The sequence below is a fragment of the Quercus suber genome, unplaced genomic scaffold, assembly GCF_002906115.3.
Source record: "Quercus suber isolate HL8 unplaced genomic scaffold, Cork oak 2.0 scaffold_47, whole genome shotgun sequence".
Lineage (NCBI taxonomy): Eukaryota > Viridiplantae > Streptophyta > Magnoliopsida > Fagales > Fagaceae > Quercus > Quercus suber.
In genome coordinates this window covers 1,463,233-1,476,440 of record NW_027069512.1, presented here as the reverse complement: position 1 = coordinate 1,476,440, position 13,208 = coordinate 1,463,233, and the positions used below count along the sequence as shown (strand labels likewise).

At 33.5% G+C, this 13,208-nt stretch overlaps 2 protein-coding genes across 2 annotated transcripts; one reads left to right on the top strand and one right to left on the bottom strand.

Annotated features, from left to right (window-relative positions):
- Positions 1-689: 689 nt before the first annotated feature.
- On the top strand, positions 690-3,283 carry LOC112025219 (acyl-CoA-binding protein). The gene is made up of 4 exons (XM_024057878.2): positions 690-822; positions 2,614-2,731; positions 2,837-2,899; positions 2,997-3,283. Exons 1-4 carry the CDS (start codon positions 811-813, stop codon positions 3,074-3,076), a joined length of 273 nt encoding a protein of 90 aa, XP_023913646.1. The 5' UTR covers positions 690-810; the 3' UTR covers positions 3,077-3,283.
- Positions 3,284-5,299: 2,016 nt separating this feature from the next.
- LOC112015663 (urea-proton symporter DUR3) lies at positions 5,300-11,743 on the bottom strand. Its single transcript, XM_024048097.2, has 9 exons — positions 11,444-11,743; positions 8,814-8,921; positions 8,634-8,729; positions 8,437-8,519; positions 8,078-8,298; positions 7,700-7,962; positions 7,353-7,591; positions 6,273-6,922; positions 5,300-5,842 (listed from the first exon to the last, which is right to left on the bottom strand). Exons 1-9 carry the CDS (start codon positions 11,621-11,623, stop codon positions 5,571-5,573), a joined length of 2,112 nt encoding a protein of 703 aa, XP_023903865.2. The 5' UTR covers positions 11,624-11,743; the 3' UTR covers positions 5,300-5,570.
- Positions 11,744-13,208: the final 1,465 nt, after the last annotated feature.

Here is a 13,208-nt window from a genome sequence, read left to right as displayed (position 1 = left end):
TTACTTCATTTAAAATCCTAAATTTTAGTTTCTTAAAAATCTCTTCACGTAACATCACTAACAATAGATAAATTCAAATTGAAAAATTACATTAAACTCAAAATAAATAAACAAAAAGTAAACTTTATAAGTCCAATTAATGTGTGTCTTTAGGGCATTTATTGACAGACCATTTTAGGAAATGTTTGATAATATTTTTATGAAAAATATTTAAAAATTGTAAAAAAAATAATTTTTTTTTTAAAAATCAACATTTTTATTTTTGAGAAGAAATCAACATTTTTAAAGCATTAGTTAACTTCCCTAAAAAAGAAATATTATGAAATTATAGTAAAAAGAGAAATGCTATGTTCATAATATTTTCACAATAAATTTTAAGTAATAGATTATTACAAATTATTAGTGGTAGGGCAAAAAGTAATTATAATAAAAGTTCAAATTAAAACTACTAATAACTAACCACTTATAATTTTTAATGTTGTAAAAATATTTTAAACGTGGCTATTCTAAATCTTAATATAACCAAAACCTCGTGCGCATCAAAATCGTGGAAAAGGAATATGCTAACGACCAATGAGAGCGTGGGAGGGTGTGGTGTGGGAGCCGCATAGTAACTAACATTATCTGTCACACTGACTTACACATAAGTACGACAGAGCGGAAGGCACACCCACCATTCCGCGTAATATAAATGCTAACCTTACGTTTAGATTTCGTTAATCTCTATGAGACCTTAACAAGTCTATAAAACTAGAACCAGTACTGCAAGTAAAAAAAAGCAAAAGCAAAAGCATAAGGAAAAGAAGCAACATGGGTCTCAAGGTTTGTGGAAACCCTTTTCCTTAAACGATTGTTAGATATTAGTTTGTTTGTATAAGCATCGTTTTTCTCTCTTTGTATCAAAATCTATGTTTGATTACTGCTCTTTCTTACTTGCTCTTTACTACATTAAATTGATTTGATTTGATTATTCTTTTCATACTTCAGATCTGTTGCAAATCTCACTTGTTATGTTCTAATTTCTCAGATCTGTTGTTTTGTTGATTAATTTTCAGTACCCATGCTAACCAGAGTCTTGTTATTCCTTATACTTTAGAAATCTGTCTTTTTTTATTTTTTATTTTTTATTTTTATTTTAAATTTATGTGTTGGTCAATTTATTCTCTTGATTGGCAAAGTTATCAGACATTCATGATTCTCAAGTGGGTTATCTCTATTGGGGGTTTTTTTTTTTTTTTTTTTTTTTAATTTCATTTTTTTTTTATATGGTATTGCTTTTCTTTTGAATAATAGTTATGGGTGTGGTAGGAATTAATTCAGATCTGGATGGTATCATTGCAATTGGCATTCAATTTGTTTTCAGGTATTAATAAAAAGAAAAGGAAGGAATAAATATGGGTTTAGAAAATTTGACACTTAAATTGATTTTTATAATCTGGTGCGATGGCGAGTGTCTTCCACCAAAAGCAACATGTTGCAAGTTCAAGTCCGGAAATCAGCTCTCCTAGAAAATTGGGGGTTAAGGCTGCCTACCATGACCTTCCCATTCCCCGACCCCGCAAAAGTGGGACTTTTGTGCACATGTACTACCTTTTATATAGAGTAGTGATAGTTACATGGTGTGTACGGGATACACAATGTCACGTTGGCTGAAATCATGTTTTTTATTTCATGATTTCGCAATTATAACTAAAATCTTTTTTTGAAAACATGATTTAGCCCTTTTATATATTATGTAACATTTTGTGTGCACTTAATGGATTTGTGTCATCTCCATGTGAGAAGTAAAAGATAATAGGGTAAAAGTAAAAGGTTAAAAATGTTAAAATGGTTAACAACAAATTTTACATCTCACATGAGATGGTAATTGCCTAGCTATTGCACCGGATTTCAATCTGCACTTTTGCAGTGGTTACAGATATGCAGATGGACTGAGGTAGATAGGATAATTTGTCTGACGATGCCTCCCAGATCTACAATTGGTGTGATTTGATTTTATGCTTGTCTTGTCAAATAGCATGTGGTTGTAACCTTAGAATCATATGCCCAACAAAGCCACCCCAATAATCTAGTATGGAATTACTTTGGGCACATAATTCCAAAGTTGAACATTACCTCTTGCCAAGAAAAATGTGGCGCAAGCAGTTTAATACAACAATTTTACAAAAACAAGAAATACTGAATCACATGTGTGCTACTAGTAAGTGGACGTTTGAATGTGCTTTGGCGATTGCTTATTTGCTGGGACTACTCAAATAAGAGGAGGAAAAGTTTTGTTATTTGGTGTGGGATGCGCGAAAATAAGCTCAAAAGGCCTAAAAAAGCTGGCTATATTTGGGCTAGCTAAATGCACTAATCTGCTCCTGGATTTTAGACTTGAAGCTAGGATGCCAAAAAGAACCATTTGTGTCTGCTAAACAACATTAGCGTTAAGTCAAGGGATACCCTCTTCTTACTTGGTTGCATTAGGGACAATACATTGGTATCTAGTTTTGGAATTTCAGGTTTTTTATTATGCTTGGCATTGTTAATGGGTGGACTTCTGTTTCATTCATCTCTCTTGACATTCATGCATCAAACGGCACTAGTCTGACCACACTGGGGTTATTGCAGGAGGAATTTGAAGAGCATGCAGAGAAAGCCAAGACCCTGCCAGAGAATACAACAAATGAGAACAAGCTTATTCTCTACGGTCTCTACAAGCAAGCCACTGTTGGACCAGTGAACACCAGTAAGTACCTGAGCCAAATTGTATGCTCATTTTAACTCATTGTCAGTCTCTGTACTCTTGTTGCATTATAAAAAAAAGTCATGGCCTTTTGTATCTGATTTGCAGGCCGTCCTGGAATATTCAACATGAGGGACAGAGCAAAATGGGATGCCTGGAAGGCTGTTGAAGGTAACAGTTTACTGATCAGTGGCAACAATTTAGTTAGTTTAGTTGCTCTGTGTTATTGTGGCCTATACTAAGAAAATTTGAACGTTTTCTCTTCCAGGGAAATCCAAGGATGAAGCGATGAGTGATTATATCACCAAGGTGAAACAGTTGCAGGAAGAAGCTGCCGCATCTGCTTGATATCTTGTTGATGTCTGTGTTCAAATGTTTAAATTGAATGGAAAATAATGATCTGTAGTTTTCAAACTGGTAATGAGTTATTTCTGAATGGAGTGAATGAATCAGGTTTATGAGGTACTTCTACTAGATGTGGTTATGGCAATTGTACTAGTACTAAGTATGTTTCTTTTGATTATAAATTATGTCTGGTCAAATCCTTGAAACTCACTACAGTTCCTGCTTTAACAAAGCTTTGGTTTAGCTCGAGCTGTTTTGTTTCTGCTTGAATATACATAAATGGGTGGGCTGTTCAGGTTGGGCAGCATAGAGCTCTTAGATCATTTTCCTACAGTAATTTTCTTCACTCTCAAAGCAAGGGGAATTACCTTGTCGATCTATAAATATATACATGTTTGTCCTTGTAAAATCTTTTTGGCACAAAGCTATACACTCTGCATGATCTGTGAATTTAGAGGAAACCATCATTGGACTCTGGAACAGAAAGATGCATGCTAGAAGGCATGTATAGTGGAACATTGTTTGCATTACAAGTTACTGACTGGAAACATTGGACTTCAGTGGTGAGACTGGAGAAGTCTACATGGAGCTTCGAATGAGGATTCCATCTTTAGGTCTCACTATTACTATGTCAGTTGCACACAGATTAATAAAAAAAAAAATCATATACTAAAATAGATAATATTAAAAAAATAATAATAAAAAAATAAAAGTAACCTTAGATTATGTAACAAAAAGGCAAATCTCGTAAGACTAGTTTTTTTTAATTAAAACAAAAAAAAAAATTAATAAAAGTTACTTATTAGTTATTTTTACTACGCAAATCAAAACTTCTATGATTTCATAAAATTAAAAAATTAAAAATCAACTTCGCACTGTCAGTCATCTTATCAAACCACAATATCCACAGTTTCTAAAAATCATACACATTTCCCAAGCGCTTTCCACTTCATCTTTTGAAAAATAAAAAAGAGTTTGGTTTGGTTTTTTTATTTATTTATAAATTTTTAGTATGATTGGATTTTATATGTGGTTTTCATTGTTTTTGTGCTGAAAAGACAATCCACACCAATGTTTAAAATTTGTATCTAGAATAACCGGAAAAATAGAAACAAGAATTTGATCATTATGAGCAAATCCAAAATCCTTGTAAACATATCCAACCATTAGTTCTCAACCGTGGGGCGAATGGAATCCTATACATAAACCAGTTACTAAAAGAATGTAAAAACCTTTGATTATGCCGCTTAAGTTATATAGAAATTTTTCGTAGAATAATCACTTAAAATAACGAAACAAATTATATTTGTTGAAAAGTGCAAAAATGGTATGATACATTCTTTATTGTGCATCTTGATCAATTTGATTGTTTCATTATAGATTCCAATTCAAAGCTTTTCTAAATGTGTTCCCAAGTATTTCTTTTATTATTTTCCCAAGAGTGAGAATTCCTTTAATTCTATGATTTTTTTTTTTTGGTTAAGAATGCTCTTTTCCTGAATATAATTCGAAAAAAATTATATTGGATTGCCTAGTTTCCCACCAATTAGTAACCCAAGATTCAGAGATCCACTAGGGCAAAAATACTATAGATGCAAGATGCATAAAGGGAATGAATGCATTCTTTGAGGTGATTTAAGATGTTTGGTAAGTGAGAAGATGAGGTGGGCTTAGTAGATTTAGCAAAGCAATGATTTTTTTTATAATCGCATATCTTCTAAAATTTGTTTTTTCTTTTCTTTTTTTGGCAGAAAGATTTGGAGTTCACTGCTTTTTGATGTCACAATTTTCTATTCCAAAAAGCAAGAGAATGATTTCCAAGAAAATTTATTCAGTCATGCTCAGAGTTTAAGACATGAATTTTTGAAAATTTGAAGCTTTTATTTTATTTTTTTAAAATTCAGGTGCTTAATTCCATTTTTTGTAATAACTTGGTTATGGAAGCCATTTGAACTCTGTCTAATGTTCAAATGGAAGTAAGAACCTGAATTAATGCACTTGTTATTTGAACACTGTCTAATGTTCAAACATTTTGTCTAATGTTCAAAAATATGCTAATTTATGTTTGAATGTTCATATGTTTCCAAACAAAGATTTAAATGCCCTTAATTGGTGAATCTATTAGCATATTTTTGTAATTCAAATTTGAAAAATTCTCTTCAAATCTATTAAACTGTATATGGTTTTGGAAATGATCAGAAACAAGCTGACTCAACCAACAGCATGTAGTAGGAAAGGCCATTGCATTTATAATCAGTTTTAATTTGAATGCTAAGAACAGCCTAGAGCAAAGACTTTTTCCAAGAGTGTGAAGAGTTGTTTTCCTATAACATTCTCTACGCAACTCAACCCCATATGATTAAAGTTTCTAACTTTAATTACATCACCTTGGTCATTATGAAATCCTGATCAAATGTCATGTATAAATTGCAGTCTCAAAGATTCATGTTGAACTAAAAGAAGTTGCTTAGGCAGGTATGTAGATGGAGAGAGTGTGTTACTCTGTTGCGACTTTTTTCTTAGCCTTCTCTTTCTCAAGCAGGTAAATGTTCTCTGCATCAGGTATAGCCAGTATGATTGTTTGCAGCTTGAAATTCATTTCCTCAACCTTTTCCATGAGCCTGTCATTTGTAAACATGCCCATAAAGACTCTCTGGATTGTTTTCCTGCTTTCTATTAGTGGTAAACCAATAATTACCACCGAACCAATGGTGCCCCATGCTATTGCAATCACTGCCCAGAATGTGAAGTAGCCCTTAGTAAATACTCCTGCATTAATAGAAAGGAGGATTCAGTTTTGGAGAATATCATGTTTTGGTCATAACATGGTAACAAAATCATTCTAATTAATATATATATATATATATATCTTGAAACTGGGTTTCTCATTTTCTTTGAGCATTTGACAAACATCTAGCACACGATATAATATTATCAAATATTCAAAACTGTGTATGTATTTGTAGTGTGCATAACTTTTCTATTGTCTACTTAGAAGTGCAAATTAGATGCATTTTTTTATTTATTTAAGAAGGTGAGATTATGTCAATATGTAGTATAAATTTGGTTATCATACTGACTTTTTATTCTTATAGTTACTATTTGTTTTGAAAGAACTAGTCTTTGCTTCAAAAGCATTACTCTAAGTAAAAACAGTTACAATTTCATAAGGCATTCACATGTCGTTAATAGAATTTACCTATTGGAAGAGACAGAAGGGGCCACAATACAACAATCACGACAGTAAAACCAATACCCCATTTCACTACCCATGCTTTAGCTCTCTTCAGTTTTTCCTTATTGAACTCTTCTGCTGGCAGCTCACTTGTTTCCTTTTCAACCACTGTGATCTGCTTAGTAGTATCCCAGTCATAGTTTTGAGGCCACAAAATGCTACAAACAACGTGAACAGCTCCTCCAGTTAATATAGAGACAATGTTTCCAGCAAGCATTGGTGCATTTCGACCAGTTGTGTCAAGATTTACCCAGCCATACTCAATTCTTGCAACTGACAACCAAGTGATTATTCCAAGAACACAACCACTCACTGTACCAAGGATGGCACCAATGGCATTTGCTTTTCTCCACAGAAGCATGAAAGCAATTGGAAGAACTGCTGAACCAATCAGCACTCCCGTGGCAAGATACATCCAACCCAAAGAAACTCCAGCCTTGTTCAGTATTACTGCCAGCAATCCCATAAAACAGCCGAAGACGAGAACAACACCCCTCGACACCTTGAGTATTTTCTTCCCATCTGCTTCTGGATTTATGTAAGTGCGATAAATATCATATGTGCATAAAGAAGATACAGCTATTAGCTCGGAAGAACCAGCAGATGTCACTGCCCTGAACCATTAAGATAAAAAGAAAATGCTAACCATTTAGCATTTCACATCCCCCAAGGTATTATAATATTAAAACAGTAATGAAGCCTGCGGTGCTTCTTTTGTATCAAAGCATCTTGAAGATTTTAGTGGTTACTTTTAAGACATTTAACACATTGCATATCATATGAACACTACTTTTCAACAATTTGAAAACTCAAAAAATATGGATCATAACAGATTGGGCTCAAACAATATGAAGCTTAAATAAATGAATAAAAGAATGACAATAATTTTGAATTTTGCAAACAGCAGAAAGTATAAAAAGAAAAACCGTCTCAGCATTTTAAGATTTTCTTGGGAAATACATGTCATCTCTATCGGAAGATGAAAATGACCCTTTTCAGTTCCCCAACATATCAAAAACCAAGCTAATACTGACTGCAACTTACATGAAAAGCATAGTAAGAAGAAGCACAGATCCTCCTTTCCCCATCAAAGCTATAGCAGTAGCTGGAGGAACAAGTCCATGGCTTGCCTCACTTTCTGTGATTGGTAGATCAAGGGCCAGTGCTCCCAAACCCAGTGATGTTGCCAGTGAGAATGGCACCGCAAACCAGACTAGGCCACCCAACAAATAGCCCTTATGAGTTGATGAAGGTCTTGCAGCAATAGCACTCACCCAATATCCCTAAAATTTTCTTATTTGAGGTATTAGTATTTGGTGTGAAAGCATAGCCTAAATTCCAAAATGGAAACATAAGGAAATGGATTTGCATCCAGTAAGAAGTAATCTTACATTGTCAACAAACACAGTGCCAAAGTTGCCAATAATGTTGATAATTCCAAAAACTAGCCCGCCTGAGCTCAACATTGTCACATAAGCTCCTTTGTAATTCCCACTAACAGGACCACAAGATTGCCCATAATGGGAAACTGGCTGCTCGCATATTCTTGATTTGCTTGCTACCTCAACCAGACGGTTATATATTTCACTGGGACTACCAAGTTCACCACTCCCCGTGTAAACCAGGTAAACAAAGACAACTAAAACAACATGTACTGAAGTGAAATAAATAAACAAAACAAAGATCAGGCTAAAACCATAATATAAATTTTTTTTAATAAAAAAAAAAATCAAACTTCACGAGCGAAATTTAACAAAATACTCTAGTACCTATAACAGAATGTATATAGCTAGCCAAAAAAGTTGCTTTTAGCCCTCCAGCTAGTGTGTAGACAATTACTCCAAGTGGAATCAGAAAACTAGCAGCATATATGTTCACTCCAGTAAGTGCATTTACAACAGCAGAACCACCAAGGAGCAACATGGCGGTTACAATAATATTTGTCAAAAAGCAGAAGGCAAGAAAGACAATGTGCGCGGCTGTCCCCCAACTGAAATTAGACGAAGATTGTCATTAAACCAGCTAGCAGAAAAGACTTTAGCTAAGGATGAAATAATAATATCATATAGATGGGTTTGTCACAAGCATTATCAAAATTCATTGGTTTGTCAAAAAGTATAAAACACACCGAGCTTTTACAATTTCACAAACAGTGTGAGCATGAGGAGCCTTTCTTTTGATCTCTATCGCCATTATACCAAACAAGAGCACCTGTCCAAAAAAATATTAAAACGAATTACAAATGTTGGCGTTGCTTTCCCCATTATGACAAAAATTTAAAGAAATTCAAGTAGTTCATAGGGGAAAAAATTTGTGTGAACGTGCCTGGATGGTAGCCCCACTAGCATACCAGAAAGGCCCACTAACACCATACTCCCAAGCTACATTGGAACTTTGCAAGATCGTAGCAGCCCATGTCCACTTTACAAGTTCTCCATTAAAAGTTTATGTCAGCAGACTATGAGGTCAATGTAAATGTCAACTAGGCAGTGATATAAAGATTACCTGAGATACAATCACACTAGCAATAAGTCCTGTATTAATGTTTCGCCCTGCAGTGTTGAACCATTCAGATGTATGGCGGGACCCAACATAACGCTTCTCCAGCCATACCTGACCCCACAGGTAAAAATATAGTCATGAATGATAAATTAATAAAAACTATGATAGTCATAATGCTATTTTTAGTTTTTAAGCTTCAATGATGAATTTAAAAAAAAAAATGATGGCTGATAATAATCATAGCTCATAGGCTTCTATGTATATCTGTTTCTAAGAAAGAAAGTGGACAGACCATACTCCCCACAAACATGTATCATTCAAGGGCTCAACTGCTATATCCAACTCCTATAAACACCTTTGGATTTTGCTAATGGAAGAAGAAATTAACAAAAAGTAAAAATAAATCTGTTCTACTTACATAGAGGAAAAAGAAAAAGAAAAGAGGTTAAAAGGAAGATTTTTTGTTAGAGAACTTATCCTTGGAATAGTCTTTGTAAGACATGAAAACATTGGCTCTTAGTTAATGTGATGCTAAATTTTTGACTTTTACTTTCCTTTTTTGCATGAAAACATATACAGTTGAAATCTTGTTACTTGCACCGCAGGATTCAAAAAACAAAAACTTTGTGTCAGATGCGAAAATTAATTGATCTCCATTCTTAGCTTGTCATATCAAGACGTATGCTGCAGTTGATCTTAGTTCATACTACCAGATCTAATAAGACCATAATCAGAAATCCATTATGTTTAGGTATTGTCAAAATTTTCCTTTACAAAACTAAGGAGGTGTAATCAACAGGACTCTAGTAAAGTAAGTAAAGAAGTTCTAGAGAACAAAAGGATATTAGAATTGAATCAATGAAAAGGATCTTCTTATTTAAGAAAGATGTAAGAAAATAACAGTTTCCACATTTCATCATCTATTGACAGCATCAAACAGCAAATGATGGACTATGTGATCCACATCCCAAAATATCAAATGTTGCCCCAGAAACCAAGTAATGAATCCAATATCTAATTCCTTGAAACACCTACAATAACTTTGAATTAAATTAAGAAAAAACAGAAAGAAAAACAGGGCTACTGATGTAAAGGAAATAGAAAAGGAGATTAAAAGAAAAATATTTTGGCTGAACATTAGCGTATCCTTAGAAATTTCCTACAGAGGCTAATTATGATCTCTCCATTTGAAACAATAAATTTTATTTTGAAGTATATCCAGAGGTAATTAGGACTATGATTTATTACCAATATGTCAAGTATAAACAAAGATTTAGGAGAATCAGTGGGAAAAAGCTTCTAGATGCTTAAGGAACCAATGGATGGCTCTTGGAGTCGGTAGAAAATTTTCTGAAACTAAGATTACTGATTACAAGACTAGATCTTTCCATGATAGGGAATTGGACTCAAACTTTGCTATGGCATGGCAATTCAATCTCATGGGTCCTTTTTGACAGCACTATAAATGAAACGTAGTATATTAATCTGAAATTGACATAACAACCATGCTATGCTGTCAGCAGTATCAAAGATGGAAACTGATTTAATTTGGAATCATGCTAAATCAGATAGTCTTCTTCTTGACATTCACTCTATGTTGTTAATTTGATATTCCCAGATACCAAGATTGACAACATAGCAGTATGATTGCCTCCAAAATACCTTGAGATGTTCTTGCACATTGATTGGTTTGAAATCCTAGTGTGTAATGAACCCAAACATGTACAATAGATTTATAGATGTAATTCTTGTAATCACATAGTTAGCCTTGTAATTAAGAAGAGTCAAGTTAGTTAGTAGCAAGATTGCAAGAGGTGGAGCCAAGTTGGTTACAAGTTGTTTGTTGGTTATTGGCTAATAAGATTAGCAAGCAACTTGGTTAAATACTCATAATCCATAGCATTTTTAGCATTGATGTAATAAGATGCAAATTTCTCACTTTCTTTCTAAAATTCTCTCTCAATTTTCCCTTTCTACTTTTCTTCTTAGAGGGTAACTATCTCAAATTAAATCAGTTGATCTTAGTTCATTACAGTATGTCATTGGAACGGAAAGAAAGAGGTTCAGAGTTCACCAGAATGCTTATAAAGATTTTGGGTGCTGTATATAACTGATAAGTTACAACAAGAGTCACTACAAAAAAACTTATGTTTGAATACTTTTTTTGTTGTTGATAAATTCGAATACTTTATGTTATTATATATAAAAATTAGCAACCTAATTTGAGAGATAGGACAAAACTTCAGCTCATAATTTGAAGAAACCCAAAAGAATTATTAAAAAAAAAAAACTGAAAGGAGATTATAATAAAATTCAATACATGAACTACCAGATTGTTGTTGACAAAAAGTATTGGACATTCCTTTTAGCAACTGTTTGATTCAGCTTGAGCTATTAGTATAAAGTATGACTTTATCACTCCTAGCATAAATTTTAATGGAGTAGTTTGTGGCTTTGTCTGTTTCTGCTGGGTAGGCCAATCAATTAAGTTAAACTAATTAGTGCCTATTAAAGACTATATAGCATGACGAGCGTACACTTCAAATTAAGAAGAATACGATAGATAGATAATAACTACATATATTTGAGCCCAAAAACAAAGTAGAAAGATAAAGGGAGTTAGTTGAACTCACCAGGAAAGATGTGAAAAAAGCGAAGAAGGCACCAAAACCAAGAATAACAGAGTATCCCACACCTTGACCAAGCACTGGTTTCCCTTCAAAGAAACTGCTCTGTCTGACACAACTGCCACTTTCAGAGACATGGTAATAGTTGCTTGAGAATCCCAGCGGTGGACACTGTGACTGAGACATAGATATTGGAAGAAGAAGATGCAGAAGAAGGTGGAGAAGCTAACGGCAGTAAGCAGTTTATATAAGATAGGGTCTGGTCAACGAAAAGTGTCCGAAAACTGAAGAGTTATAGCATTGGATCGGCTAGATTAATACTAGTAAAGCAACTTTTGCTGCAATTTGCTAAGTGGCAAGTTAAGAGTGGTGTATTAAAACTGATAGGCTTACGTGGGTTTATAATTTCGCGGTTCACGACTTGTCACGTGAATAAATTATGACAAAAATTGTAATTTTAGCATTTTTCAATTGGTTAAGGTTGAGTTTTTTATTAAAAGAGTGACGAGACAACAATATTTTTACATCAAAACTAAGATAACAAGTTTTTAATGGTACTTGTATTGATTCATCACTGAAGTCATCTTGTTAGCTACTATTAACCGTTTGTTACCTAGGATTATTGTCATATTGTTGTGAAAATATTGTAGTCATAACTTTATTCTTTTTATTAAAATGGACAAATATCATTTTTCTATCATAAATTATCACCCTAATTATACTTAACATTTTGAATTATTGAAATGTACGATTGATTTTCCAAAATTATAACTTTGTTTCAATGTCCCCTACCTTTTGTTTTAGTGTCAAATATGATGAGAATTAACATTAAAAATTTAAAAAGACCAATTTTTTGCTCCCTACAGTTGATTGATAAATTGGTTTTTCAATGCTACATTTCATTAGAGTTAACTGATTGTGCAATTTTATAGTTCTAGTATAATTAATATGATAGTTTACGGTAAAAAAATGTATTTTTTTTTTATGACACATGAGCCAATTAAAAAGTTATTTGTTTATTTATTTATATTTGTTGCTTCCACAGAAGTCATTAAATTCCAAGTTAACAAAATCCAATTAGGCGTGAGTTCTAGTTAGCTAATTGTAAAGTCTCTCATGTTGAAACTCTAAAAAAAATCCAATAAGATAATACTGCTAGTGGGTGTTTTTTTCTTTTTTTTTAGTTTCTTTTAATAATTCTGAGTGCTTCCAAGTTGCTGGGAAGTACCGGCTTTTACAGTTTACCGGTACTGCTCTCTGCTGGTCCTTGCTTGTCGTGATGGCAAGTGAAGCTATGAAGGCATGAATATCACTCTTGGTATCTCTCCCCATCATCATCATCACCACCATCTATATATTATTGGGTTGGATATATTTTTCCTGTCTTACTATCTATCGCACTGATTGTCAAACCTTTTAATTTCCATATTTCTGACTTGGAGGTATCTATGGCACTGATTTTCAAACTTTTTAATTTTCTTTTCTGACTTTGGAGAACGGCAGCGTATTTTTGTATACTTCTTTCTTGTTTTTTATAGACGGTGCTTTGGTGCACCTATCAAATTGCACATCCATCGAATATGGTGACCTGGCCGATCATATGCATATTGCAAACTCTCTTATAAAAAAGCCACAAGCCCCACTACATTACAAACAAAAAAATATAATTCAGATCCTGTCAGGTGCTTAGTGTAATAAGTTTCTGCGCCAAAACACTACTTTCGTGCAAAAACAAGTTGGGCTTACTTTCGGTTCAAGTTTTCACCTTCAA